Here is a 27,581-nt window from a genome sequence, read left to right on the forward strand (position 1 = left end):
GTCCCACTTGTTGCAACTGCTTCTGACAACTGAAGTGTTAAATGAAGCTAACGTTACAGTTACCCAGAGGGTAAAAGTGATGTGGAAAATGCAGGTTGTTATCTTTTCATGCTACATTTTTCACATAAAGTGCTGCCACCAAGGTATTGCTATGGCATTTAGTTATGCTGGTTTAGCTTTACCTGAGCGTAGTGAATACTATTTTGCAGATTTCCATATAAATTATTAATTGAGGTTGGGTTTATTAAGCACATTGTGCACTGTAGGTCAAATCATAATGTTAATAAAAAAAAAAACAATAATAAAAAAATCAGCTATTCTTTACATTTACTACATCTTATAAGACACATACGTACTTGGTTATTTTGTTAGTCTTATTATTTATTTATTTTTAAATGATAAAGCTTTTCACTTTTAAATTTCTTCTCCGTAAAGGAATAAAAAAAGATTTTGCCTCTAGCATTTTCTGTTGCATCATTAGAAACAGTTTTTCAAATGTAAATTACTTTAATCATGTATTTCAAAGAGTGTCTATTTTACATTGCTGTATTGAATTTTTTTTTTTTTTATGTTGCATGAAAAATAAGAAATCTAATCAAAACCTTAGAAAGCTGTGATTTAATTTCTAACTCAACTGATTCATAGCCCCAGGCTACATCAATTTCCTAGAATGGCTACATTTTGTCCAGCCAGTAAGGTACTGTACTGCAGTCATTTGTAGAGTTGTATTAAAGGCAGGTCATAATAACGAGTGGGTGGAATCAGGTCAGATAGAGGCGGAGCCCCAGGGCTTTCATGGGTGGAGATGATGATGATGATGATGAAGAGGGGTCTGGCCAAAAAAGCAGCTAGTTGGTACATACAAAACTAGTGACTAGCTGGTCTTTGGTTTGAAATGACAGCAGAGGGACAGATTATTTTCACGCACAGCAGACGGCACCTATTGGTAGGCATATATGAACAATATGAAGCAAAAGCTGTTTTTAAACAAATATGCCAGTATCAGTTGTGCACTTCCTACTAATGATAATTGGCTTATACATACTTTCTTCTAATACTTAGTGAGCAGTGCAGGAAGTACCTATCAACAAATAAGCATTAACAGGAGGAAACTGTCAGCCAATGAACATTAGTAGGAGGTGCCTATCAGCCAATGACCATCATTTGGAAATAAAAAAAAAAAAAACTTGATACAGTTGTATTAGTTGCAATATAACATTTAAATGTTTACTTTAAAAAAAAATGCCATATGGTTGACAAGCATGTTCCAGTACAGCGTCCCTTTAAGTTACAGCAAAGTTACAAAAAATAAAAAACACTAAGTTACAAAAAAAAAACCACAGTATCAAAAATAAAAAAGAATTACATCTTATCGAATAGCCCTATCAAAATAAAAAAGCCCCCCAAAATAAAAAAAAACACTCTAACCTACAATAAACTAAAATAGCCCTTAAAAAAAAATACAAACACCCCCCCAACAGTAAAACCCACCACCCACACAACCAATCCCCCCAAATAAAAACCCTATCTAAAAAACTTAAGCTCCCCATTGCCCTGAAAAGGGCATTTGTATGGGCATTGCCCTTAAAAGGGCATTTAGCTATTTAATATTGCCCAAAGTCCCTACTCTAAAAATAAAACCCACCCAATAAACTTAAAAAAAACCTAACACTAACCCCCGACAATCCACTTACAGTTTTGGAAGACCGGACATCCATCCTAATCCAAGCGGCAGAAGTCCTCATAAAAGCCGGCAGAAGTCTTCATCCAGACGGCATCTTCTATCTTCATCCATCTGGCGTGGAGCGGTCCATCTTCAAGACATCGCGGAGCATCCTCTTCTTCCAATGGTCAACGTAGAATGAAGTTTCCCTTTAAGGTACGTCATCCAAGATTGCGTCCCTTACATTCCGATTGGCTGATAGAATTCAAAATTAAAGGGGAATTAAAGGGGAAAAAATCCTATTGGCTGTTGCAATCAGCCAATAGGATTGAGCTTTCATCCTACTGGCTGATCCAATCAGCCAATAGGATTGAGATAACATTCTATTGGCTGATTGGATCAGCCAATAGGATGAAAGCTCAATCCTATTGGCTGATTGCAACAGCCAATAGGATTTTTCCCCCTTTAATTCCTATTGGCTGATAGAATTCTATCAGCCAATCGGAATGTAAGGGACACCATCTTGGATGACGTACCTTAAAGGGAAACTTCATTCTACGTTGACCATCGGAAGAAGAGGATGCTCCGCGCCAGATGTCTTGAAGATGGACCTGCTCCGTGCCGGATGGATGAAGATAGAAGATGCCGTCTGGATGAAGACTTCTGCGGGCTTTGATGAGGACTTCGGCCTGCTTGGATAAATACTTCTGCCGACAATCAGCCAATAGAATGCAAGCTCAATCCTATTGGCTGATTGGATCAGCCAATAGGATTTTTTCTACCTTAATTCCGATTGGCTGATAGAATTCTATCAGCCAATCGGAATTGAAGGGACACCATCTTAGATGACATCACTTAAAGTTACCATCATTTAGTGTCAGTTGTCGGAAGAAGAGGATGCTCCGCGTCGGATGTCTTGAAGATGGACCCGCTCCGCTCCGGATGGATGAAGATAGAAGATGCCGCCTGGATGAAGACTTCTGCCTGTCTGGAGGACCTCTTCTGCCCGGATAGGATGAAGAGTTCGGACCGTCTGGAGGACCACTTCTGCCCGGTTGGGTGAAGACGTCTCAAGGTAGAGTGATCTTCAAGGGGGTAATGTTAGGTTTTATTAAGGGGGGATTGGGTGGGTTTTAGAGTAGGGTTGGGTGTGTGGGTGGTGGGTTGTAATGTTGGGGGGGAATTGTCTTTTTTTTTTTTTACAGGTAAAAGAGCTGATTACTTTGGGGCAATGCCCCGCAAAAAGCCCTTTTAAGGGCTATTTGTAATTTAGTATCGGGTAGGGCTTTTATTATTTTGGGGGGCTTTTTTATTTTCTTAGGGGAATTAGATTAGGTGTAATTAGTTTTAATTTTTTTTAATTATTTTATTTTTTTCTGTAATTTAGTTTATTTAATTTAATTGTAATTAATTGTAGTTAATTTAGGTAATTAATGATAGTGTAGTGTTAGGTGTAATTGTAACTTAGGTTAGGATTTATTTTACAGGTATATTTGTATTTATTTTAACTAGGAAGTTATTAAATAGTTAATAACTATTTAATAACTACTCTACCTAGTTAAACTAAACACAAAGTTGCCTGTAAAATAAACATAAAACTTAAGATAGATACAATGTAACTATTAGTTATATTGTAGCTATCGTATGGTTTATTTTATAGGTAAGTATTTAGTTTTAAATAGGAATAATTTAGTAAATTGTAGTTATTTTATTTAGATTTATTGTAATTATATTTAAGTTAGGGGGGATTAGGGTTAGACTTAGGTTTAGGCGTAAATAACTTTATTATAGTGGTGGCGACATTGTGGGGCGGGAGATTAGGGGTTAATAAATATAATGCAGGGTTCGGCGATGTTGGGGGCGGCAGATTAGGGGTTAGTAAGTATAATGTAGGTGGCGGCGGTGTCTGGAACGGCAGATTAGGGGTTAATAAATATAATGCAGGGTTCGGCGATGTTGGGGGCGGCAGATTAGGGGTTAGTAAGTATAATGTAGGTGTTGGCGATGTCGGGGGCGGCAGATTAGGGGTTAATAGTGTAATATTAGGGGTGTTTAGACTCAGGGTTCATGTTAGGGTGTTAGGTGTAGACATAACTTTTATTTCCCCATAGGAATCAATGGGGCTGCGTTAGGAGCTGAACGCTGCTTTTTTGCAGGTGTTAGGTTTTTTTTTCAGCCGAATCAGCCCCCTTGATTCCTATGGGGAAATCGTGCACAAGCACGTTTAGCCAGTTCACCTCTACCGTAAGCAGCGCTGGTATTACAGTGAAATGTGGAGCTAAATTTTGCTCTCCGCTCACTTTTTGCGGCTAACGACGGGTTTAAAAAAACCTGTAATACCAGCGTTGTTTGTAGGTGAGCTGTGAGCATAAACTGCTCGTTAGCCCCGCAAGCCTTACCGACAAAAACTCATAATCTAGCCGAATGTTAGTTGTGCAAAGCTGGGAAATGGGTAGTAAAGGCATTATCTACCTTTTTTAAACAATAATTTTTGTGTTGACTGTCCCTTTAAGGGAAAAAAATATTTTATAGTATACTGTCCCTTTAAATAAAAACTTTGGGTTTCATATCCCTTTACGCTTTAGAGGCAAAAAATGTATATGTACAGGTATCTACATGCATATTATTTTCTATATTACTTTTGATCAGATCAATTTAAATCCAACATATATTAAAAAACAGCATTACAGTAAACATTTTTACATAAATGTATAATAATGTTTAGAATTCAGTGAACAGATTATAAAATAAATAATTTATTTAACCTTAAAAATCCCACAAAGAGCTTAGAAGCCTTTTTCAACACATTTGTTGTGTTTTATAGATATCTTTAGATTACATTGGCATCTTTATTATTTTCAAGAAATGCTAAGGGGATTTGTAGTCATCAAAAAGTCTTGTCATATCCAAAGATCAATGGTTTGCAAAATCCCTCTGTCCTTTTTTCACCAATGCTGATTCTATGTAATTGTAAGAATAAAATACTCCAGTTTAAATGTCATAAAATACTAGACTTTTTATTTATTAATTGTGTTAGTTGTATGCTGTTTGCATACTCATTAAAATATGTATCAATTAATGAACTGTGCCTTGCAGCTATATGTCTCCAACTCTATTGATCTCTGATAAAAGGTCTCAGTTGCCCTCCGTTTGTTTTTTGTCTTGATAGTTTAACAGCACCCCCATCAGGTCACACCCCAAATCTCTAACATGCACTTTAGTTGGAGATATGCAGCAATCATAGTATATGGAACATTAGAATGGTTTTATATTTTGAGCATTAAACAAAAATAGGATTCATTATTTTACTGAATTCTCTTTTAACATTTTTTAACTTTAAAGGGACATAAAAACCCCAATTTGTTATTTCATGAGTCAGATACAGCATATGATTTTAAACAACTTTCTAATTTACTTTTATTATCCATTTTCTTTGTTCTCTTGGTATCTTTTGTTCAAAAGCAGGGACATACACTCAGAGACCTGCCCATGTCTGGAGCACTAGATGGCAGCATTAAAGGACCAGTAAATAGTACATTTGCATAATCAGCAAATGCATGATAACAAGATAATACAATAGTACTTAATCTGAACTTCAAATGAGTAGTAGATTTTTTTTCTGAAAGATTTTAAAGTTATGTCTATTTCCACTCCCACTGCTGCATCATGTGAAAGCCATCAGCCAATCACAAATGCATATATGTATATTCTGTGAGTAGGAGCTGGTGATTCAAAAAGTGTAAATATAAAAAGACTGTGCACATTTTGTTAATGGAAGTAAATTGGAAAGTTGTTTAAAATTGCAGGCTCTATCTGAATAATGAAAGTTTAATTTTAACTTGTGTGTCCCTTTAATTCATGTGCTCCAGACACCTTACCAAGGTATCTCTTCAACAATGAATATCATGGAAACAAAGTCAATTTTGAAAATAGAAGTAAATTGGAAACTTTTAAAATTGTATGCTCCGTCTGAATCACAAAAGAACATTTTTGGATTTCATATCCCTTTAAATCACAATCTACCTCTAAAGCAGAGCTCAACAATACTGGGCTACTGGGTCACAGAGTTCTTACAAAATTACCTAATTGCCAATAAAATGTCCCTCTGGGAAGCGGTATGTGGGAGTGGTCACAGTCTTTTCTCTCCTCTTTGCAGTGTGCGTAGCACAGCTTGGCATCACTTTCCCTCAACTGCAATGATTCTACCTATCATCCATGTTTAATGATATTTTCCTCCTCCACTTAAAGGGACAGTATACACTAATTTTCATATAACTGCATGTAATAGACACTACTATAAACAATATGATGCACAGATACTGATATAAAAATCCAGTATAAAATGGTTTAAAAACGTACTTAGAAGCTTTCAGTTTAGCTCTGTTGAAAAGGCAGTTGGAAAGCCCACTGCAAGTGGGAAATAAGACACTCCCCCCTCCCCCTTCTTTTGCATATGAAAAGACCCTTTACACAAACAGGAGCAAGCTGGAGAAGGTAGCTGACGGTATTCAAATAAAACTTTGGGGCTTGGTTATTTAAAAATTAGCAAAATTATACATTTTTAAAAAAAAAACAAACTTTATGGGCTTTATAAATAGATAATCTACAAAACATTTATGCAAAGAAAAAATGAGTGTATAATGGCCCTTTAAGTCATTGTGCACAGTGATGTAAGATTCAGTATACCACAGGAACTACAACTTAAGTGTGACTAATCAATGAGTAAGGTGCTATAATCATGGATGGTGCTAGGATAACTGAAGGAAAATATTTATTTCATCAATTGATGTTTGGATAAAATCTATGCACTCATGTCTAAAGGAATATTGTTGTTTTGCTTGAAGAAAAGGAAAATAAATGACAAACACACACAATTCTCAAAGAAATCAAGAGAGAAAACAAAGAGGGCGACCCCTAGTGCAGATCAATATTGAACCAGTAATGAATATCTGCTACTGCTTGCGAATGGACACTCACAGAAAGTATTGCACCCTATAGTGCAAATGTAGCATACTAGGAATATTATGGTGTCCTAGTGCACATATCCACCCAGAAAGCACTGTCGTGATGTGAGATGAACTTCAAGTATATCAGGATGATGAAAAAGCAGAGAACTCCAGTATCGATATAAAAATGTTTAATTAAAAAATACACAGATCTACAATGACATCTGTAGTAAAATTGCAACGCGTTTCTAAGCGCTAACCACGCTTTTTCCTCAGGCAAATGATATTGAATATACTGGAGTCTCTTACATATATACCCCTGTGTAGGCTTAATAGGATCAGCTGTAGCTCATTAGAACAGGTGCTGCATGAATTCACTCCCTAGATGTTCTAACCGGATGTTACAGATAATACCAGTGATACAATACGATGTGCAAAACAAATGTCTAATATATAGAACCTACTAATCCTTCTATACATATATAGACTAGGATCAAAGACATATGTTGATGTCCTGAAATTTGAGCTCTATGGGTTGTCTTAAATGTTGAGAACAGTGTTTTAAATGGTTATGAATATTCGTGATGTTACTTATGCATGTATATGTAAAGTGTATTATTGCGACATGCGCTGTTTTTATATCCGTTTTTATTCTTTGATTGTATTTGTGAAGAGCACCCTAGGTGTAAATAATAAGCTGTAAAAAGGTATAGTCTTATGTTTCTTAACAGAGAAGGGGTGTGTATGATTCAACGAATGGGGATGCTATGATAAATATCCAATACAATTGCTTCGTCAGAATAAGGTGTGTCGCGCTAAACCAATGAAAATGCTGTGTACAAAAAAACCGATCATGTGATGTGTTGCTCCATTTGATTGGGGCTAAGGGTGTGTGTCGAATGACGTGGTGATTATGTTTAGGATGCGTGCGATGACTCTCATAGAAACAGTATCTGTTACTAATGTTGCTATGTATGAGCATGACGTGTCCGTGCAACTACCGTGAAAGAGAGTGTGATTGGGCCGTGGTGAATGGCTGATGCCTCAATGGGTGTAAAAGATGCACTAAGTGAGCTCTAACTGTAGCGTTCACAGGTTACCTACGTGACTGTATGTGTATATTACATAAGTGTAACTGTGGTGTTCACAAACTACCTACGTGACTAAATGTGTATATTACATAAGTGTAAGGACCGCATACCCTATATATATATATATGTATATGCGTCTATGTCCTAGTGATAATAGATGCAAATATATTACATCGTGGTGAGAAAGGGGGGCTAATTATGCCTAGTGTGTGTATATATATATATATATATATATATGTGTGGCAAGCAGTAGCAGATATTCATTACTGGTTCAATATTGATCTGCACTAGGGGTCGCCCTCTTTGTTTTCTCTCTTGATTTCCAGATTACAGATACACTTTCTGCGTTTGGGAGGAGCAGCCCTCAGCATAGTGCACAGTCAGCTGGGACACTGTGAAGTTCCCAGACCGTTCACCTAGGCATTATCTCTGCCTTCACACATTGTGAGTATGCTTACTTTTGCATTATACTCTTTATAAAAATTGGCTACACTAGGAGGCGCCCTTCTCTTTCTGCTCTGTTTCTCTACAGTGATTCATCCCTTTTGAAATCATTATTTGGAAGGAGCTGCCTCCAATCAAGTTCCCTAGAACCGGCAATTAGGCTTGTTACACCTGGGACTGTTTTCCAAACCTCGAAATAACTACCATTTGGACTTTATTATTTAAACTGGGTTCGAATATTTTTATTTATTTTTATTGCTTGTATTTGAATATTTTTATTTATTTATTTTTCTTATGCTCATATTCGACACTCATCTTTAATTATTGTTATTGCCAGAAAAGTGGGTTATTATCGTTATTATCACTATTTTCTTTAGAGAGGTGGGTAGGTTTTTACAGTACTCATAAAGTATAGTTCATTACATTAATTAAGCTCTGTTCTACATATACATTCACACTGGTTGGCATATAGTGAACAATGCTGTCTATTACTGAAAGGGCAAACAAGAGGTCTGTACATCAGCCCAATTTCAATCCTTCTAGTTCAGATCCCACTGCTGTACTCTCTATTAAACAACTTTTTTCACAACTAGAGGAATATCTCAAAATAGAACACAGACATTGGTGGGACCTAGATTCACTAAAACAATATAGAGACAAAAAACAAATCCCACGGGGGCTCAGAATCCTCAAAAATTGTTCTTTCAAGGAAGATGAAACACTTTTGGCTAAATGGTTAGCAGCTTTAGACAGCTGTTCATTTAACCTTATAGATATTCTAATCAGCCATAGGGAGAAATTAGTTAATGAAATAGCAGAAAAAATAGAAAACACACAAAAGTTATTAGAACAATATAAAGATCATTCCGAATACCAATCTCTCAATGAGAGAACGATTAAGTCTACAGATGATTACCAAGATGAAATTATTTTAAGAAAAAATAAGAAAAAGGAGAGAGATGAGAGTGACTATCTTAAAGGTATAGTCTATACATACAATAGAACGGATAGCAATGAGCCTAAAGACTCCACTTGGACTAAAGTTACCTACAACAATAGAAATACAAACCATTACACAAATCAATCTAATAGACACAAACTGCAACAATCAGGTCATAGACCTCACTCTACGTATTTGTCATCCAATACACATGGAGACAATAGATCTCACTCTTCTCACCAGTCATATAACACACATGGAGAAAATAGAGATTTTGAAAGATTTCATATTCCCACTCAGAATAGATTCTCCCCCTTTATTGAACAAGAATATAGACATCAATCCAATTCTCAAGACCAATATAGGCCACATAGAAATATCAATCATAAAGATCAACATACTTCTCATTTTTACCATAAAGACCCACCACAAAGACACACTCCTAAACCATCTTTCAATTCACATTACCATAATCAGAACAATCAACACTTCCAGAAAACAAATAGAGAGGAATTACCAGGTCCTTCTGGTATTCAGACTGACCAATCTAATCAGATTAGAGAGAATACATCTTTTCAAGATTCACCCAACCCACATAATTCGGCTGCTTTTTTAGAAGAACGCATACCACTAGCTCCTCTTTGGAGACGAGAAGGCCAAAATACCCCTTACCAACAACCGGGAAGAAACAAAAGAACACACACAAACGGGGACATAGGGGAAGGGGAGTTGCCACCAAGGAAAAGAAGCTACAACAACTAAGTAAAGGCATATTTAACCTTTCAGATAGACCACTGTCTAATGATGAAATCAGAATTCTAGGAAAAGGCCTCAGTTTTTGTCCTTCTAACTCACACCAATTATTTGAACTCTTTGTTGATTTAAACAAATATACTAGGAAACTAGCTCTACAGCGTTATTTTGCTAATAAACACCTCAAGAATCACAAAACAGTAGGCTTGCCAGTCCTTACAGACAATATGACAGCAGAAAGGAAAATGCCAGTCTTATATATAGACCCAGAAGACCTCTCAGAACAATTGTTCGAAGGAGTGATTCACACAAACCTCTCCCTTCCCTCTACTTTCTATCCCCATGGAGAGAATCTAGCTTATTTAGATATTTTTAGAAATCTGGTATTAGAAGATTTTGAGAAATTGCCCCCACATAATAATAAAAAATATAACAATATATGGCCCAATGAACAAAGGGCTCTACGTAACCTTCCAAATGACAATACGATCATAATCCGCCAAGCCGATAAAGGCGGCGGCTTAGTAATACAAAATTACGAAGATTATATATGTGAGGCTAGAAAGATTCTGTTAGATAAAGACTATTACAAACAACTTTCAATAGATCCTACAGATACATATACTAAAGAACTTAAAAAACTAATTACTTATGGCCAGGAACATGGTATTCTAACACAAAAAGAGAGAAAATTTCTCATACCCATCAATCCTAATACCCCATATTACTACCACTTACCAAAGATTCATAAACAAATCCATAATCCTCCCGGCCGACCAATCATTGCGGGTATGAATAGTCTTACCGATAACCTTTCACTATACATCGATCATTACCTCCAAAGATATGTTATCCAACTTAGATCCTATATAAAAGACACTACCGATTTACTTCAAAAATTATCTGAAATTAAAAAAGAACAACATCTAATTTGGGTATCTTGTGATGTTAGTTCTCTTTATTCTAATATCACACACGACATAGGCTTAGACTCTGTAGACACTTATCTTAGTGAAGATCCATATATGTCTGACATTCAGAAGAATTATCTGCTCAAACTTATACATTTCATATTAACTCATAATTATTTTAAATTTCTAGATAGTTTCTTCCTTCAGACCAAGGGAACGGCCATGGGGACCAGATTTGCTCCCAGTTTTGCAAATTTATTTATGGGTACTTTTGAAACCAAGTACATCTATGATGCAAAATGGGAGCAAAATCTGGTCTTCTATGGCCGTTATATAGACGATCTATTGTTTGTTTGGAGGGGTTCATCTGCAACACTCACCTCCTTTCAAAATTATCTCAATGATAATAATATGGGAATCCAATTTACTTGGAACATCCAAGCAGATAAAATCGATTTCTTAGATGTGACCCTAATGTGGGGAGAGGATAATAGCATTCAGTAATAATTTTTTGGATTACTTTAGCAACCATCACACTAGTTGGAAGACCAATATTCCATACAGCCAGTTTAGGAGGATTCTGCGTAATTGTACAGATATAAATACTTACGACACACAAAGCATACTTCTCAAAAATAAATTCAAGGAAAAACACTATCCAGAAGAACTAATAGAATCAGGCTTTCAAAAAGCACGTTCTCTAAATAGAGGAGATTTGTTTAAACCAAAAATTCCAAATAAACCCATAAATGATGATTCACATTTTGTATCTTCATTCATCACTAGATATAATAATAATCATAAGGAGATAAAAAAGATTCTGTTTAAACACTGGCCATTACTTAAACGAGACCCCATTTTCAAAATAATATTGCAAGATAAACCCAGATGTACATTTAAAAGAGCTCCTACTATCAAGGAAAAACTGGCACCTAGTAAGGTCTTTATGTGCAAACGTAAGTTAAAAACTCCTCACAAGAGCACTCATAACTCTATGATGTCAAACATAGGAACTTATAGATGCAATAAAAATAGATGCAATATGTGCAAGTATATAACGAATGGCCTTAAAAACATTATATCCAATAGCACTGGAGAATCCTTTGCAATTACTCAAAGAATAACATGCAACTCCAACTATGTAGTGTACTGTATAACATGCTTGTGTGGCCTACAATATATAGGTCGCACCTGTAGAAAAATCAGACAAAGATGGTCAGAACATTTGAGATGTATTCTGAAGGGGTCTGATAAATATAGTACCTCTAGACACCATTCTTCCACACATGGCACAAATAATTGTGTCATGAATATCACCCCATTGGAAATTATTCCTGTCCTAAGTTCCCAAAACAGAATGACTAAATTACGCCAGAGGGAAACCTTTTGGATTTATCAATTTAAAACTCTACATCCAGAGGGCCTTAATGAAGTAATAGATTCTGCTGTTTTTTAATACATCTCTAATACATATAATATCACTTTAAATTACCCCTGTTTTTATATACATATTGTAATATCATGTTTATTATTTTATAATATGATACTTGCATATTATATTCATCACGTGCACTACTTTATAGTTGTGAATGTACTCTTCACAATCAATCTATTCTAGATTTAATACTCAGGAGTATTTCACTTATTTTTTATACCACACATATATATATACACACACTAGGCATAATTAGCCCCCCTTTCTCACCACGATGTAATATATTTGCATCTATTATCACTAGGACATAGACGCATATACATATATATATATATATAGGGTATGCGGTCCTTACACTTATGTAATATACACATTTAGTCACGTAGGTAGTTTGTGAACACCACAGTTACACTTATGTAATATACACATACAGTCACGTAGGTAACCTGTGAACTCTACAGTTAGAGCTCACTTAGTGCATCTTTTACACCCATTGAGGCATCAGCCATTCACCACGGCCCAATCACAATCTCTTTCACGGTAGTTGCACGGACACGTCATGCTCATACATAGCAACATTAGTAACAGATACTGTTTCTATGAGAGTCATCGCACGCATCCTAAACATAATCACCACGTCATTCGACACACACCCTTAGCCCCAATCAAATGGAGCAACACATCACATGATCGGTTTTTTTGTACACAGCATTTTCATTGGTTTAGCGCGACACACCTTATTCTGACGAAGCAATTGTATTGGATATTTATCATAGCATCCCCATTCGTTGAATCATACACACCCCTTCTCTGTTAAGAAACATAAGACTATACCTTTTTACAGCTTATTATTTACACCTAGGGTGCTCTTCACAAATACAATCAAAGAATAAAAACGGATATAAAAACAGCGCATGTCGCAATAATACACTTTACATATACATGCATAAGTAACATCACGAATATTCATAACCATTTAAAACACTGTTCTCAACATTTAAGACAACCCATAGAGCTCAAATTTCAGGACATCAACATATGTCTTTGATCCTAGTGTATATATGTATAGAAGGATTAGTAGGTTCTATATATTAGACATTTGTTTTGCACATCGTATTGTATCACTGGTATTATCTGTAACATCCGGTTAGAACATCTAGGGAGTGAATTCATGCAGCACCTGTTCTAATGAGCTACAGCTGATCCCATTAAGCCTACACAGGGGTATATATGTAAGAGACTCCAGTATATTCAATATCATTTGCCTGAGGAAAAAGCGTGGTTAGCGCTTAGAAACGCGTTGCAATTTTACTACAGATGTCATTGTAGATCTGTGTATTTTTTAATTAAACATTTTTATATCGATACTGGAGTTCTCTGCTTTTTCATCATCCTGATATACTTGAAGTTCATCTCACATCACGACAGTGCTTTCTGGGTGGATATGTGCACTAGGACACCATAATATTCCTAGTATGCTACATTTGCACTATAGGGTGCAATACTTTCTGTGAGTATCCATTCGCAAGCAGTAGCAGATATTCATTACTGGTTCAATATTGATCTGCACTAGGGGTCGCCCTCTTTGTTTTCTCTCTTGATTTCCAGATTACAGATACACTTTCTGCGTTTGGGAGGAGCAGCCCTCAGCATAGTGCACAGTCAGCTGGGACACTGTGAAGTTCCCAGACCGTTCACCTAGGCATTATCTCTGCCTTCACACATTGTGAGTATGCTTACTTTTGCATTATACTCTTTATAAAAATTGGCTACACTAGGAGGCGCCCTTCTCTTTCTGCTCTAATTCTCAAAGAAGACTTTGCCAAAGACTGCAAACCATTTTGTAGACATTGTCCCAAGACAAAGCCTGGAGGAAAAATTATCCTTTAGTGTAAAAAGTCAAGTCAGGAAAGACACCCTTTTAAAAAGAAATATCTTCAAGATGCAGCCTGGCAGTGATCAACAGTTGAACAAGGCATATCCGTTTGTGTCTGGAAGGATTTCTCAAGTGGGACCTCACTCTTGTGCACTGATTTTCTTAACGGAGTAAAGTGAAAAGTAGATTGTCAGGTCCTGCGACAGGCCCTAAATTTTACCGGCCAAGGTGATCTGGGAGCCAGTATTTGTTAACCCCTGATCTACACTATAATATAATGATGACAGATTAAAAATACTTAAAATTGATTAAATAGCCTTAAAGGGACACTGAACCCAATTTTTTTCTTTCGTGATTCAGATAAAGCATGCAATTTTAAGCAACTTTCTAATTTACTCCTATTATCAATTTTTCTTCGTTCTCTTGATATCTTTATTTGCATCTATGTTATGTTTTGGTTCAGCACTTGTTTATTGTTCGGTTAAATCAATCCACCAATCAGCAAGAACAACCAAGGTTGTTCACCAAAAATTGGCCGACATCTAAACTTACATTCTTGCTTTTCAAATAAAGATACCAAGAGAATGAAGAACATTTGATAATAGGAGTAAATTAGAAAGTTGCTTAAAACTGCATGCTCTATCTGAATCACAAAAGAAAAAATTTGGGTTCAGTGTCCCTTTACGTCCTACAGAACCACAAACTAACAGTTAAAAGTATATTTGTAGATTAAGAAAGAAAGATTATAACAGGAAGAGAATAGTTGTAATGCTATACACTAAATTGTGCTATCCATGTAAGCAGCCTGAAAATTGCTAAAGTATATACAGTATTACTAAGCTGGGTAAAATATAACTTAGATACCTTATTAGTTTAAGACCACATGACTAACACATGTTGGAAAATGTAAAACAGGGATAGAATTAATACCCCTTCCTTATGAAGTTCTTGAATAACTTGTTTTCTTAATATTTTGTTAAAATAGACAGAATATGAGAGATATACTATTAGTTTGGCATACCTCCCAACATTTCAAAATTCCAAAGAGAAACAGCCCCCCGTGGCAAAAGTGTGATAAGACCAAAGTAATATAAATAAAATTCTAAATAAAGTCATATCTTTTAAAACTCTTAGGCAGCATATCAAACACAAGCTCAAATCACTGGTATAGCTATGTGAGCTCTGTATTTAATTTGCAGAGACAGTGCTAAATATTTTTTATCTTAACTGGACATTTAATAATAGATTCTTTAAAACTGCTCTCTGCATTCCCCATTAATACTCTAGATTCTGGCCTTTAAGTCAGCAAACATGCACAGTAACACAAGCTACACATATACATGTACACACCCTCAAATATACAGAAACACACACTACATAGCATACACTGACTTACACATGCAGATACACACACACTACATAGCATATACTTATACATGCAGATACACACACACACTTCATAGCATGCACTTATACATGCAGATACACACACACACTACATAGCATGCACATATACAGGCAGATACGCACACAAACACTACATAGTTTACACTTATACATAAAGATACACACACACTACATAGCTTACACTTATGCATGCAGATACACACACATACTACATATAGCATACACTTATACTGCACATGCAGATTTACACACACACTTATACATACAGATACACAGATACACACACACACACCACATAGCTTACACTTATATATGCAGATACACACACTACATAGCATACACTTATACATGCAGATATACACACACACACACACACTACATAGCATACACTTATACATACATATACACACACACACACTTATACATACAGATACACACACACACTACATCATATATGGGTATCTGTAATTCATTGTATGGGGTCCTGGGGTTGGCAAGCACATTAGCTGGCAGTCTGAGGCTTCCACTGTTCATTACCCTGGTGTTAGCACTTCTCTAACCAGAGGTTAGAGGTCACCATTACCTGAGGTCAGAGGGTATACAGCCTTCTTACTTCTGCTTAACCCTTACACCATTCCTTTTCCACAGGGAATCTAACAGGTATCTAACCCTGGGAGAGAAAAGACAGCTGCTTCTGAGTATGGGCCAAATAGAATTTACATTTTTTTTTAAATGCATGGGGCAATGCGGGAAAGATGGCAAGCAACCCGGGACAGCGGGAAAGACCTCTAAAATCGTGACAGTTGGGGGCGTCCGACCATTTGATTTGCTGTCAGGATATCAACAGACCAAAATGTTTTGTTACCTCAACAGAAAGCGCATTTTTATGTCAAATACTTCCAAAGCTTATGATACAACAATGGATATCTTTTATAAGGTGATGATACTTAGCAATGTATTGATAGCTATTTTCTAAGCTCTGGAAACTTAACTTCCTACAAGAATTTACTAGAAAATTGTTTATAATAGAAATCTGCACAGATGAGTAAGTGCTGCTTTCTGATCTAAAATTGCACTACAATAAAGGAACATTAAATGCAGTAGAATTGTCTAATCAAGAAATGCCTAACAGCAAGACAATGCAATAGCACTTAGTCTGAATTTCAAAGGAGCAGTAGATAGTTTTCTGACAACTTTCAAAATGTGCTTACATTTGCTACCCCCTGTACCATGTGACAGCCATCAGCCATGTGTACATGTATATATTGTGTACTCTTGCACTTGCTCAGTAGGATTTAGTGCCACAGAAAATATGAAAATAAAACAAAAAACTGTGCACAACTAGATAATGCAAGTAAATTAGAAATTTGTTTAAATTTGTGTACTTTGAATCATGAAAGTTTAGCTTTGACGTTAGTGTTTTTAACATACTTGCTTTCTTTGGCTTACTGGGATGGAGCATATGATTTAAAAAAAAAAAAGAAAACTTTCCAACATACATGTAATTCTAATATTAAATTTACTTCTTTCTCTTTTGCTGAAAAGCAGCGTCTATTCATGAGAGCAGGAATAACATTTTTGCAAACACAGCTATAATGCTTGACACATGTAAGCCCCTGAGTGTACCTGCATTGCAAAATCTGTTGGTGCTCTTCAAATAAATGATCATGATAGCTATATTAATAATAATAATAATAATACTTGCGTATGCTCTCGCAGAAAGAGCTGTTTCAACAAAGGAAGAAGCAAATTTGATAACAGAAGTAAATTGGAAGTTTATTTTTGTTTTGTTTTCAAATCATGAAATTTTAATTTTGAATTCCTTGTCCCTTTAGTGCAAAGGACACTTAATCTTAGACATACGGAAGCAAATATTAAGGGCAGTAAAATCACTGTTTTTTTGGTTATAGTAAATATATATTAGCCTCATAGTGCTAGATTTCAAGTGGAGCGCTAAATTATTAGAAGTGTCTTGATATTGCTACCGCAAGTTCGCGGTAGCAATTAGCGCTTATAAAATTAACTAGATGTCAGATCTCTGCTTAATTTTATAAATGTGCCCCAAATGCCCCCAACATACTGTGTAGTGTATTTTATTCAAAAATAAAGATAGCAGAAACCTTCAGACAAATTACAAATTTTGCATTATGAGTGGCTCGCTAATAACTTACAAGTTATTTTTACTGCTCACCTTTCATATCGCTGCTATTGCAGGTTTGCAAGAACCCGGCTTGTGCGGGCGATATGGTTGTGTTGAGCTCCATACCTCACCCAAATACAAGCAGTGTTTTGATGTGCTTGTGCACAATTTCCCCATAGACATCAATGGGAAGAGCCGGCTAAAAAAAGCCTAACACCTGTAATCGCGGAGCGTAAAGCTCCGTAACGCAGCCCAATTGATGTCTATAGGGAAAAAAAATTATGTTTAAACCTAACACCCTAACATAAACCCAGAGTCTAAACACCCCTAATCTGCCGCCCCCTACATCGCCGCCACCTACATTACCCTTATTAACCCCCAATCTGCCGCCCCAATGTCGCCGCCACCTACCTAAATGTATTAACCCCTAATCTGCTGCCCCCAATGTCACCGCCACCACTATACTAAAGTTATCAACCCCTAAACCTCTGGCCTCCCACATCACTAACACTAAATAAATATATTAACCCCTAACATAACCCTTACCCTAAGTCTAACCCTAACCCTAACGTAACCCTAACCCTTACACCCCTAACTTTAACATAATTAAAATAAATCTAAATAAAACCTACTATTAATAAATAAATATTTCCTATTTAAAAATAAATACTTACCTGTAAAATAAACCCTAAGCTAGCTACAATATAACTAATAGTTACAGTGTATCTATCTTAGGTTTTATTTTTATTTCACAGGTAAGTTTGTATTTATTTTAATTAGGTAGATTAGTTATTAAATAGTTAACAACTATTTACTAGCTACCTAGTTAAAATAAATACAAATGTACCTGTAAAATAAAACCTAACCTGCCTTACACTAAATCTTAACTTACAATAAAATTAAATAAATTAAATTAACAAAATACAATTATCTAAAGTACAAAAAATTTTAAACACTAAATTACACAAAATAAAAAAAGAAATTATCAAAAATAAAATCGAATTACTCCTAATCTAATAGCCCTATCAAAATAAAAAAGCCCTCCAAAATAAAAAAAACCCTAGCCTACACTAAACTGCCAATGACCCTTAAAAGGGCATTTTGTGGGGCATTGCCCCAAAGAAACCAGCTCTTTACCCCCCCCAACAGTAAAACCTACCACCCACACAACCAACCCCCCCAAATAAAACCCTATCTAAAAAAACCTAAGATCCTCATTGACCTGAAAAGGGCATTGTATGGGCACTGCCCAAAGTCCCTATCCTAAAATGAAAACCCACCCAATAGACCCTTAAAAAACTGACGCTAACCCCAAGATGATCCACTTACAGTTTTTGAAGACCGGACATCCATCCTCATCCAGGAGGCGAAGTCCTCATCCAAGTGGGCAGAAGTCCTCATTGAAGCCGGCAGAAGTCTTCATCCAAGCGGGCAGAAGTCTTCATCCAGACAGCATCTTCTATCTTCATCCACGGAGCGGGTCCATCTTCAAGACATTCGGCGGGGAGCATCCTCTTCTTCCGATGGCTGTTGAAGAATTAAGTTTCCCTTTAAATGACGTCATCCAAGATGGCATCCCTTACATTCTGATTGGCTGATAGAATTCTATCAGCCAATAGGAATTAAGGGGGAAATCAGCCAATAGGATTGAGCTTTCATCCTATTAATATTTTTGATAATTTCTTTTTTTATTTTGTGTAATTTAGTGTTTATTATTTTTTGTACTTTAGATAATTGTATTTTGTTAATTTAATTTATTTAATTTTATTGTAATGTTAGGTTTTAGTGTAAGGCAGGTTAGGTTTTATTTTACAGGTAAATTTGTATTTATTTTAACTAGGTAGCTAGTAAATAGTTAATAACTATTTACTAACTAGTCTACTTAGTTAAAATAAATACAAACTTACCTGTGAAATAAAAATAAAACCTTAGATAGATACAATGTAACTCATAACTACTGACTTTAGATGGCGGTACAGATCTAGTAATTTTAGGCTGTACAGCTCACTTTTTGGCCTCACAGCAAAACCTGTAATACCGGCGCTATGGGAGTCCCATTGAAAAAGGACTTTTTTAAAAGTGCGGTACTAACGTTGCGTGACGCCCAAAAAAGTGTGCGGTACACCTATTCTGACAAGACTTGTAATAGCAGCGCTAGGAAAATGCATCGTTATGGGCCATAATGATGCTTTTTCACTCATAACGCCAAACTCGTAATCTAGCTGCTTATTTTTTAATAAAATAACTGCACTTTTAGGTGGGCGTGTCTATAGGAATCTGTCATTTGGAAGTTTTCACTCATTTCTGTCATTAAGTTAGTTGATTCCAAAAAATAATTCTTAAAAAATTGTAAATATATACATAATGTAAACTTAGCTATGGTTATACTAGTTATGTACAGTATGTGTATGTGTGTATAATATATATATATATATATATATATATATATATATATATATATATATATATATATATATATATATATATATATATATATATATATATATATATATATATATAATCTATAGATACACATTATAAAGGTTTGTACCGCTACAAAAATTCATTTTAGTGGTCCACGGGATTCAAAATATTTAGTTTAGTGGTCCCTGAGGTCTGAAAGGTTGGCGACCCCTGTCCTAGATTATTTAGGCAATATTTACACATCCTCATACAGCTTACACATGCAACCTAAAACTATATCATGTTTAATACTTCTGTATAGATAGTAGGTCAGAAAGATAGTACAGTACTGAAATCAGGAAGGTAACAGTTGTTGTTTTGAATAAATATAGACTAACATTTACATTTTAGAACACAATAATCCAAACCAATAAAGCAGGCAGAAAAGACTGTGACTTACTGGTGGCAAAAATGGTCATTTTTACACACACCCACAATCGCAAATCTAATGAGCTGATACCATAGACATGTGTTGTTTGTGCTAAATCTCCATAAATGGAGACACTTATAAAACATAAAAATCCTCTTGGCATAATATTTTGTAGAGGAACCATTTTGTGCGATTGCTTTTTTATCTAGCCATTAGTACGTAATGCAAATCAGAAACAGTTACAAATATGTAAAAGTCACTACAACAACCTAACATCAACCTAAATTGGCCCCTAGAGTCCAGAACTATAATCTGATAGCACCACAAGGCTTTGTTTCCCACAGATAGAGTGTGAAAGGTGAGTGTGAACATTGCAGGTGACATCAAGATGAACTTATTTTGTGCTTCTTTCTTATATTACAGAGATAAGATTCATTTAAGAAGTGACTTTTACAGTGCTGAGTTGCTTCTGCTTAATTTCAGATACAAAAATAAAATAAACCTGTTTTCTGTACATAGGTGGCTGTATATAAAACTGTGCTCCAGCAGGAGTTGTCATTAAAATGACCACTTGCTGTTTTATTGTTACAACAAAAACAAGAGACAGTTAGCTTTGGTCAAGCCTTACTGTAAGTAAATACAGCAAGAGTCCTGACAATAAGTAAATATAGCAAGCCTGGAATACAAGGGGGGCAGTGAGCTATACCTACACATTCTGAAGATAGCAGCAAGCAATTACATTAGTGAAAAGAGAAAGCCACCCACACAACAGAGTGGCAGCTTTGTTCTTCATTTTCAAAAGGACAAGCCACTTGCATCTGAATCAAATGCTTTTCACAATACTCAAATGCTCATCATCAAAGTGTTTTTTTTTTCATTCAATGGTTATTTCATTTAATTAGACAAATGCAAACATAAATGTATCCAATCTTTACTGAATGTGAAGCAATCCCCAAGAAATATATTCAAGAAATTAATCACTTTCAATTTTAGAACCTATTTTCATCGTTCTCTCGTGTACCTGACAGGAGCTCCTCTGCTCTGAGCTGGCTTCAGCATGACTGTCACTGTGCTGTCAGTTTGATTTAAAGGTGTTTCGAGTTCATATGCTGGCATTGAGGGTGCTGGGAAATACAAACAGAAATAAATGCATTGATCTTAAGCTACAATGGAGAGTCAATAAACTTACTATTAGCTATTCTGCACAATAAAACTTTTTTGGGGCATATATTAGCAGTGATGAAAAATATCACTGTAGTTTACCACTCAGCAGAAAATAAGTTACTAGTTAGGCGAGAAAAAGTTACTAGTGTTCCAAAGCTTCATTTTTTGTCCTACTAGTTTAAAACTAAAGGAAATTTCCAGCCCACCTTACTCATGTCAGTGGATTTAAAACCAATTCTGGTAAAATTTTGCAGCAATGTAAAATCAAAATTTTTTCAATGTAGTTTACATATGTTATATAGTTGTACTCAGAATTCTTTGTGTTGGTGGAAAAACAGTACACAATGCAAACTTGAATGTATTTATAAAGTTTAAATAACATCAAACAATAGCAGTAACGTTTTGCTACTTTTTACAATGAATTATATTATTTATTATAAAGATTTATTTCTGAAGAGGTTGGGCTTAGTAATGTGGAAACAAAAGTGTGTGGTGATCCCAACATGTGGGTTTAGGTATTTGGAACTGGGTGGTTTGTTGGCATGTCTGGGCAGTGTATGGGTGGGGCTAAGGGGAATTCTGCCTATTACGCTGTCTCATAGGGATATCAGGGTAGAGGTAAGAATTAGGGACTGTCCCTTTCATTTGGGAGGTCTGTAATGCTTTTTCTATGAAATTTAACATGAAAGTCTATGGGAATTTGTCTAGATAAAACATTTACTTTTCTATAGGATTTTGATTGACCCCAAAGTTTGTTGTTAAACAAGCATTTTATTTTCCACAAGTTGACAAACAAGCATTTTATTTTCCACAAGTTGACAAACAAGCATTTTAATTTCCACCAATGTGGTATATTCTTTACCAGTTAAAAAAATACTTAAATAATTCTATTTATCAAACTATATATGGTGTGTGTATATATATATAAATCCTGGTGTTTACTGTACATACTGAAAAGCCTTATGGGTAAAACCATTAATGTCTGAAATGTTGTGAGGTATTTACCTACCTAAATGAGCATAATGAAAGTAATATTAGTAAATGTCTCACACTGAGGAAACATCCATGTAAGCTTTCTCTAGCTTCACCAGTTCCAATGTTATTTTATGCAGCAAATTTACTAAAGAATGAAGAGATAATGAATCTGCTGTATAGAATAACAAAGAGGCTGAGGGAGCTGAAGAGACTGGTGAGGCCTGTAAAGCTAGATAAGCTGGGGAGATCTTTAAGTGAATTTATACCTCATAGATGTTCTTAAAGGGACATGAAACCTAACCCCCTGGCATTAGAAAAATAAAATGGTTCCTATAACTGGGACACAAACCTTTATGTCATCTGTTGGCACGCCTGATGGAACAGCCAGTGCGGATGAGAAACACATTTGCTTATCAGTGGACATATACTTATTGTATCCCTCTGAATTTTTTTATATATACTGAATTAAGTTGTAATAAATCGTTTTGGTGCATGACTATGGTTCTCACTTATATCGTCTGGAAGAGTAGTAGGTAGTCGACCCTATAGCAGGAGTCAATGAGCTGGAACACTGCAATCTCCCAGATGGTGCAAATTAGCACATTTGGGTGCTGCTATTCTTGTGAGTATTATGGCTTTATCCTTCCTTCTTGATGAAATCTGTGTATAACTGTGCTGCACTAGGAGGCACCTTATTTTTGTCTTCTTGTATTGCAGAGTGAAATTGTAACCGTCATTAACTGCTAATTTTACTGCCACAGATTTGTATATACTGGGAAAAATGAACACCCCTTTAAAGGAGTTTAAATTGACATTAAAGGGATACTAAACTGGAAGACAAGAACAGAAGAGTGCATCCACGACTCAAGGTAAAAATATTAACATTTATTGAAAGCACTCAATCCATTGCACTTACAAGAGGTAAGAAAGAAAATAAACGCCTTGATTAAAATCAATAGATATGCAGCTTCAGGCAGCTTGGCCATTAATGAATACTGTTATCACTGTATCCCAGTCCTCCACTCAGGCAAATACAGGATGTCATAAAAAGTTTTTTCCCTCTTTTAAAGTGAAGGGTCAGCTATAGATCGTCCTTGTCTACGCGTTTCGCCTGACCTCTGCAGACTTTGTCAAGACACTGGATGCGGTGGATGTTCTGTGTGATGATCCCCTTCTTTAAGTAGCGCTCTAAGCTCCGCCTCTTCCTACTATGTGCAGCATGACAGAGAATAACAACACAACACGCCCACTAGCCATGTGCTTTCGGCGTGTGTTGTTCTAACAATCCATTGTAGCTTCTCTGTTTACGGGCTTAACTGTATAGATCTATATGTGCAAACAGGCTGAAAACCACTTGAAACCTAAAGTCATATGCAGTACTATGCCTAACATAACATAAAATTTAACTAAGCTAAAAGAGGCCATATAAGATATGATATGAAATCATATGTCTGTATTTGTGTAACACTTTACAAATAATTTACTTTACATAACTTAACCCTTATAACAATCGACTAAATTGAGATCATTACAAAGCACTCTTGCTGCATATGGACCGTATACTAAGGTATTGGTAATAGTAAATCATATATATACATATATATAGAAAATTCAACACACCATGCATATGGCGAAAACATATAAATAAGGAACAAGTACACATATGCGGTTCATGCCGCTTGTTAATGAATGTTTATACTGTCTCTATATAGAAATGGCATTCAGAATTATGAAGATAGGGTATACCAGATGCTATCTTCTTTATGCTCCCCCCAAAAAAACTTCATTGACTAATCCAGACATTAATGACTCCTGACAATTATGCTATTCTAGTACAGGACCTTATATACCCCAAATGAACTAAAAATAGACCAAAACAAGTGTAGATATTAATATTAGTATTAGAAGGTCTATTTAGAAAACCTTATTACAGCATAAATGCTTGCAAATCCAGGTCTATATTCAATCCTTTCGGATAAGGCTCTCCAACTCCTGAATCCACCTGGTTTCTTTCTGTGTAAGTGTAATTAGTTTCTGATGTGGCTTCTCACCTGGTGGCACGACTTCAAGGATGCTAATGCGTAAGCTACTAGTGTCTTGTTTATGGTATACCCTAAAGTGATCAGACAAACTATGTATCCTGAGCCCTATCTCAATATTATTAATGTGCTCATAGCAGCGTCTCTTAATTTTCCTATTTGTCCTCCCTACATAGATTCTGCCACAGGTAAGGCCATAAACCACAGACGAAACGCGTAGACAAGGACAGTCTACAGTTGATGCTTCACTTTGAAAGAGGGAAAAAACTTTTTATGACATCCTGTATTTTCCTGAGCCGAGGACTGGGATACAGTGAGAGCAGTATTCATTATTGGCCAAGCTGCCTGAAGCCACATATCTATTGATTTTAAGCAAGGCGTTTTATTACTTACCTCTTGTAGGTGCAATACATTGAGTGCTTTCAATAAATATGTTAATATTTTTACCTTGAGTCGTGGATGCGCTCTTTTGTTCTTGTCTTCCAGTATACCTATGTCTGAACACTCTTTAGTGCTCAGTGAATGTGGAAGCTGCACCAGTGACTTTCAACAAAAGGGAGAGTTATCCATCTCATAGGAAGCAGAGATATTACACCTATGTAATCTACCCATACTCCCAGAGCCACAAATTTGAGTTTTATGAAAATGGGTCTTTATTATAAGAATTTTTATTATAAGATATCCAGAAGGAATAAGTATTATGCGGGATACCTATCTGGTCTCTTTTTATGAATGTACTCAAGACCATATTTTGGTATTATTTATTAATGGAACGTTGTACTCCCTGTATTTATTAACTTAAACAGTGTGATTAATCTGTGTCTATTATTGTACTTTCTAGTGCGCAGCTCATATTTGTTTGTGTAAAGGGACACTAAACCCAAATATTTTCTTTCATGATTCAGATAGAGCATGAAAGTTTTAACATCTTTTTAATTTACTCCTATTATCAATTTCTCTTTGTTTTCTTGCTATCTTTATTTAAAAAGCAGGAATGTAAAGCTTAGGAACCGGCCCATTTGTGATTCAAAATCTGGCTTATGCTTGCTTATTGGGTTGTTAAAGTTAAATGTAGCCACCAAGAAGCAAGTGCTATCCAGGGTGCTGAACCTAAAATGGGCTGGCCCTAAAGGTTTATATTCCTGCTTTTCAAATAAAGACAGCAAGAAAACAAAGACAAATTGATAATAGGAGTAAATTAGAAAGTTGTTAAAAATTGCATGCTCTATCTGAATTATGAAAGAAAATATTTGGGTTTAATATCCCTTTAAAACTAGCATGAGATGCATACATGCAAATATCCCTTGCTTACTAGTGAATAAAAGCAACTCCCATAGCTTTATCAGCTGGTAAGGATACATATCCACAAACATGTAAACAAAGAAATCTTATTCTAGACAGGAATTATGTTGTGATAAATTTGAAAAAACTCAACAATAGAAAATATACTTCATATTTACTTCTTTTTATATCCTTTGTGGAAAAACATAATTAAAGGGGCATTTAGTGCATAAAAAAATTACTTGTCCTCATTTATTAGTGCATGTAGTTTATAAACTGCTCACCATGGAATGCTATGTATTTAACCCCCAGAAGTCCCACTCATGTGCTTCAGAGAACTAAACAGCTGGTATGCCAATTAGGAGCTGCTGTTGCAACACCACCAATCACTGGATGTGGGTACTGCAGGACTTCACCTATGTCTTTAACAGTTGTTCAACATGTAGAGTTCCATGGCAAGTAGTGATAAACATACATGTTTTAATGAATGAGAGCTGTCTTTTTTGTACTTGTGCCTTTATGTAGGCTCGGAAGCAATAATGCCCCATTGGGAGCTAGCTGGATATTGGTGGCAGTATACATATGCCTTTTGTCACTGGCTTACCAGATGTGTTTAGCTAGTTTTGTATTAGTGCTTTGTTACACTGGAGCTGACTTTAACTATATATACGATTAATCTCTTTACAGGGGTTAAACTATATATAAGACTAATCTCTTTACAGGGGTTAAACACATAGTTATATGCGAGCAACATCACAACAATAAAATGCTCCAACACAGTAGACAATTTCATTTTTGCATTTTTATGTCCCTTAACAATAAATTATTAATACTTTAAGTGACTTCTACTGAAGAAAAAAAAAATCCCTTCCAACCTCACAGGTCTCCTTAACATACATTTAATTGGTTTATATGAAATAACAAATGTTAAGAATCAGTAAAGCAATATGTAATATCTGACAGCAGCTTTTACTATTATGGTTATTCTAGGAGCAGGTTAAACAGACTTTCCAACAAAGGTCAAGTCATATTTTTCTTGTAGAGACAACAAGATTACAAGCATGATACTGTTATATTCAAGTAATACCTGAGATTTTAGTAGTAAACTGATTTGTTATGGGAGGCCCAAAGCCCTTGGCTGTGCTGGCTCTGATTGTAAAAGAATAGGTTGTACCAGGATACAATCCAAAGAAAAGGTAGTGTGTTTCATTTCCTAGTTTTAAAACCCGTCCACTTTGATTGGATAAATCTATTGCTGGATCGAAGGAGCGTACTGCTTTGTAAGAGATCTGAAAAGGAATGAGAGAGAAATGACAATGTCAGTGCGTGATTGCATCTTTATCGGGTAAACACGCCTGATGTATGCACTGTCAGACATTTTATGATAAGACATCACATTCCACTAGGCTCTTCAAATCCTGAATCCAATAAAGGGCCGCAAAGAACATAGCCATGACTTGAGTTATTACTTTTATGGATATGGGGATTTAGTGTTGGATGGATTACAACTGTAAAATAAGGGTTTAAGCTTAGATTTAAACCTTCAAGTTGTTTGTTTTTATGCTCAAAAGACATAGACTAATTTCTGTGCTGCCCTTTAATAATTAGATTTTCTTAAAAGATTATGTTTGCAAGACAGAGGCAATTTTTCAAGGTAAAGTCTCTTTCAAGCGTATGATGAGA

At 35.6% G+C, this 27,581-nt stretch overlaps 1 protein-coding gene across 6 annotated transcripts in view; it reads right to left on the reverse strand.

Annotated features, from left to right (window-relative positions):
* PTPRM (protein tyrosine phosphatase receptor type M) overlaps window positions 1–27,581 on the reverse strand; it is a 1,348,209-nt gene that overhangs the window by 649,409 nt on the left and 671,219 nt on the right. For all 6 annotated transcript variants that reach the window (XM_053714931.1, XM_053714930.1, XM_053714929.1 and 3 more), the window contains 2 exons: window positions 26,986–27,187; window positions 21,461–21,563 (listed from right to left, as the gene is read on the reverse strand). In XM_053714931.1, the coding sequence (XP_053570906.1) occupies window positions 21,461–21,563; window positions 26,986–27,187 (305 nt within the window). The remainder of the gene's footprint in view (window positions 1–21,460; window positions 21,564–26,985; window positions 27,188–27,581) is intronic.

This window comes from Bombina bombina, chromosome 5 (genome assembly GCF_027579735.1).
Source record: "Bombina bombina isolate aBomBom1 chromosome 5, aBomBom1.pri, whole genome shotgun sequence".
NCBI lineage: Eukaryota > Metazoa > Chordata > Amphibia > Anura > Bombinatoridae > Bombina > Bombina bombina.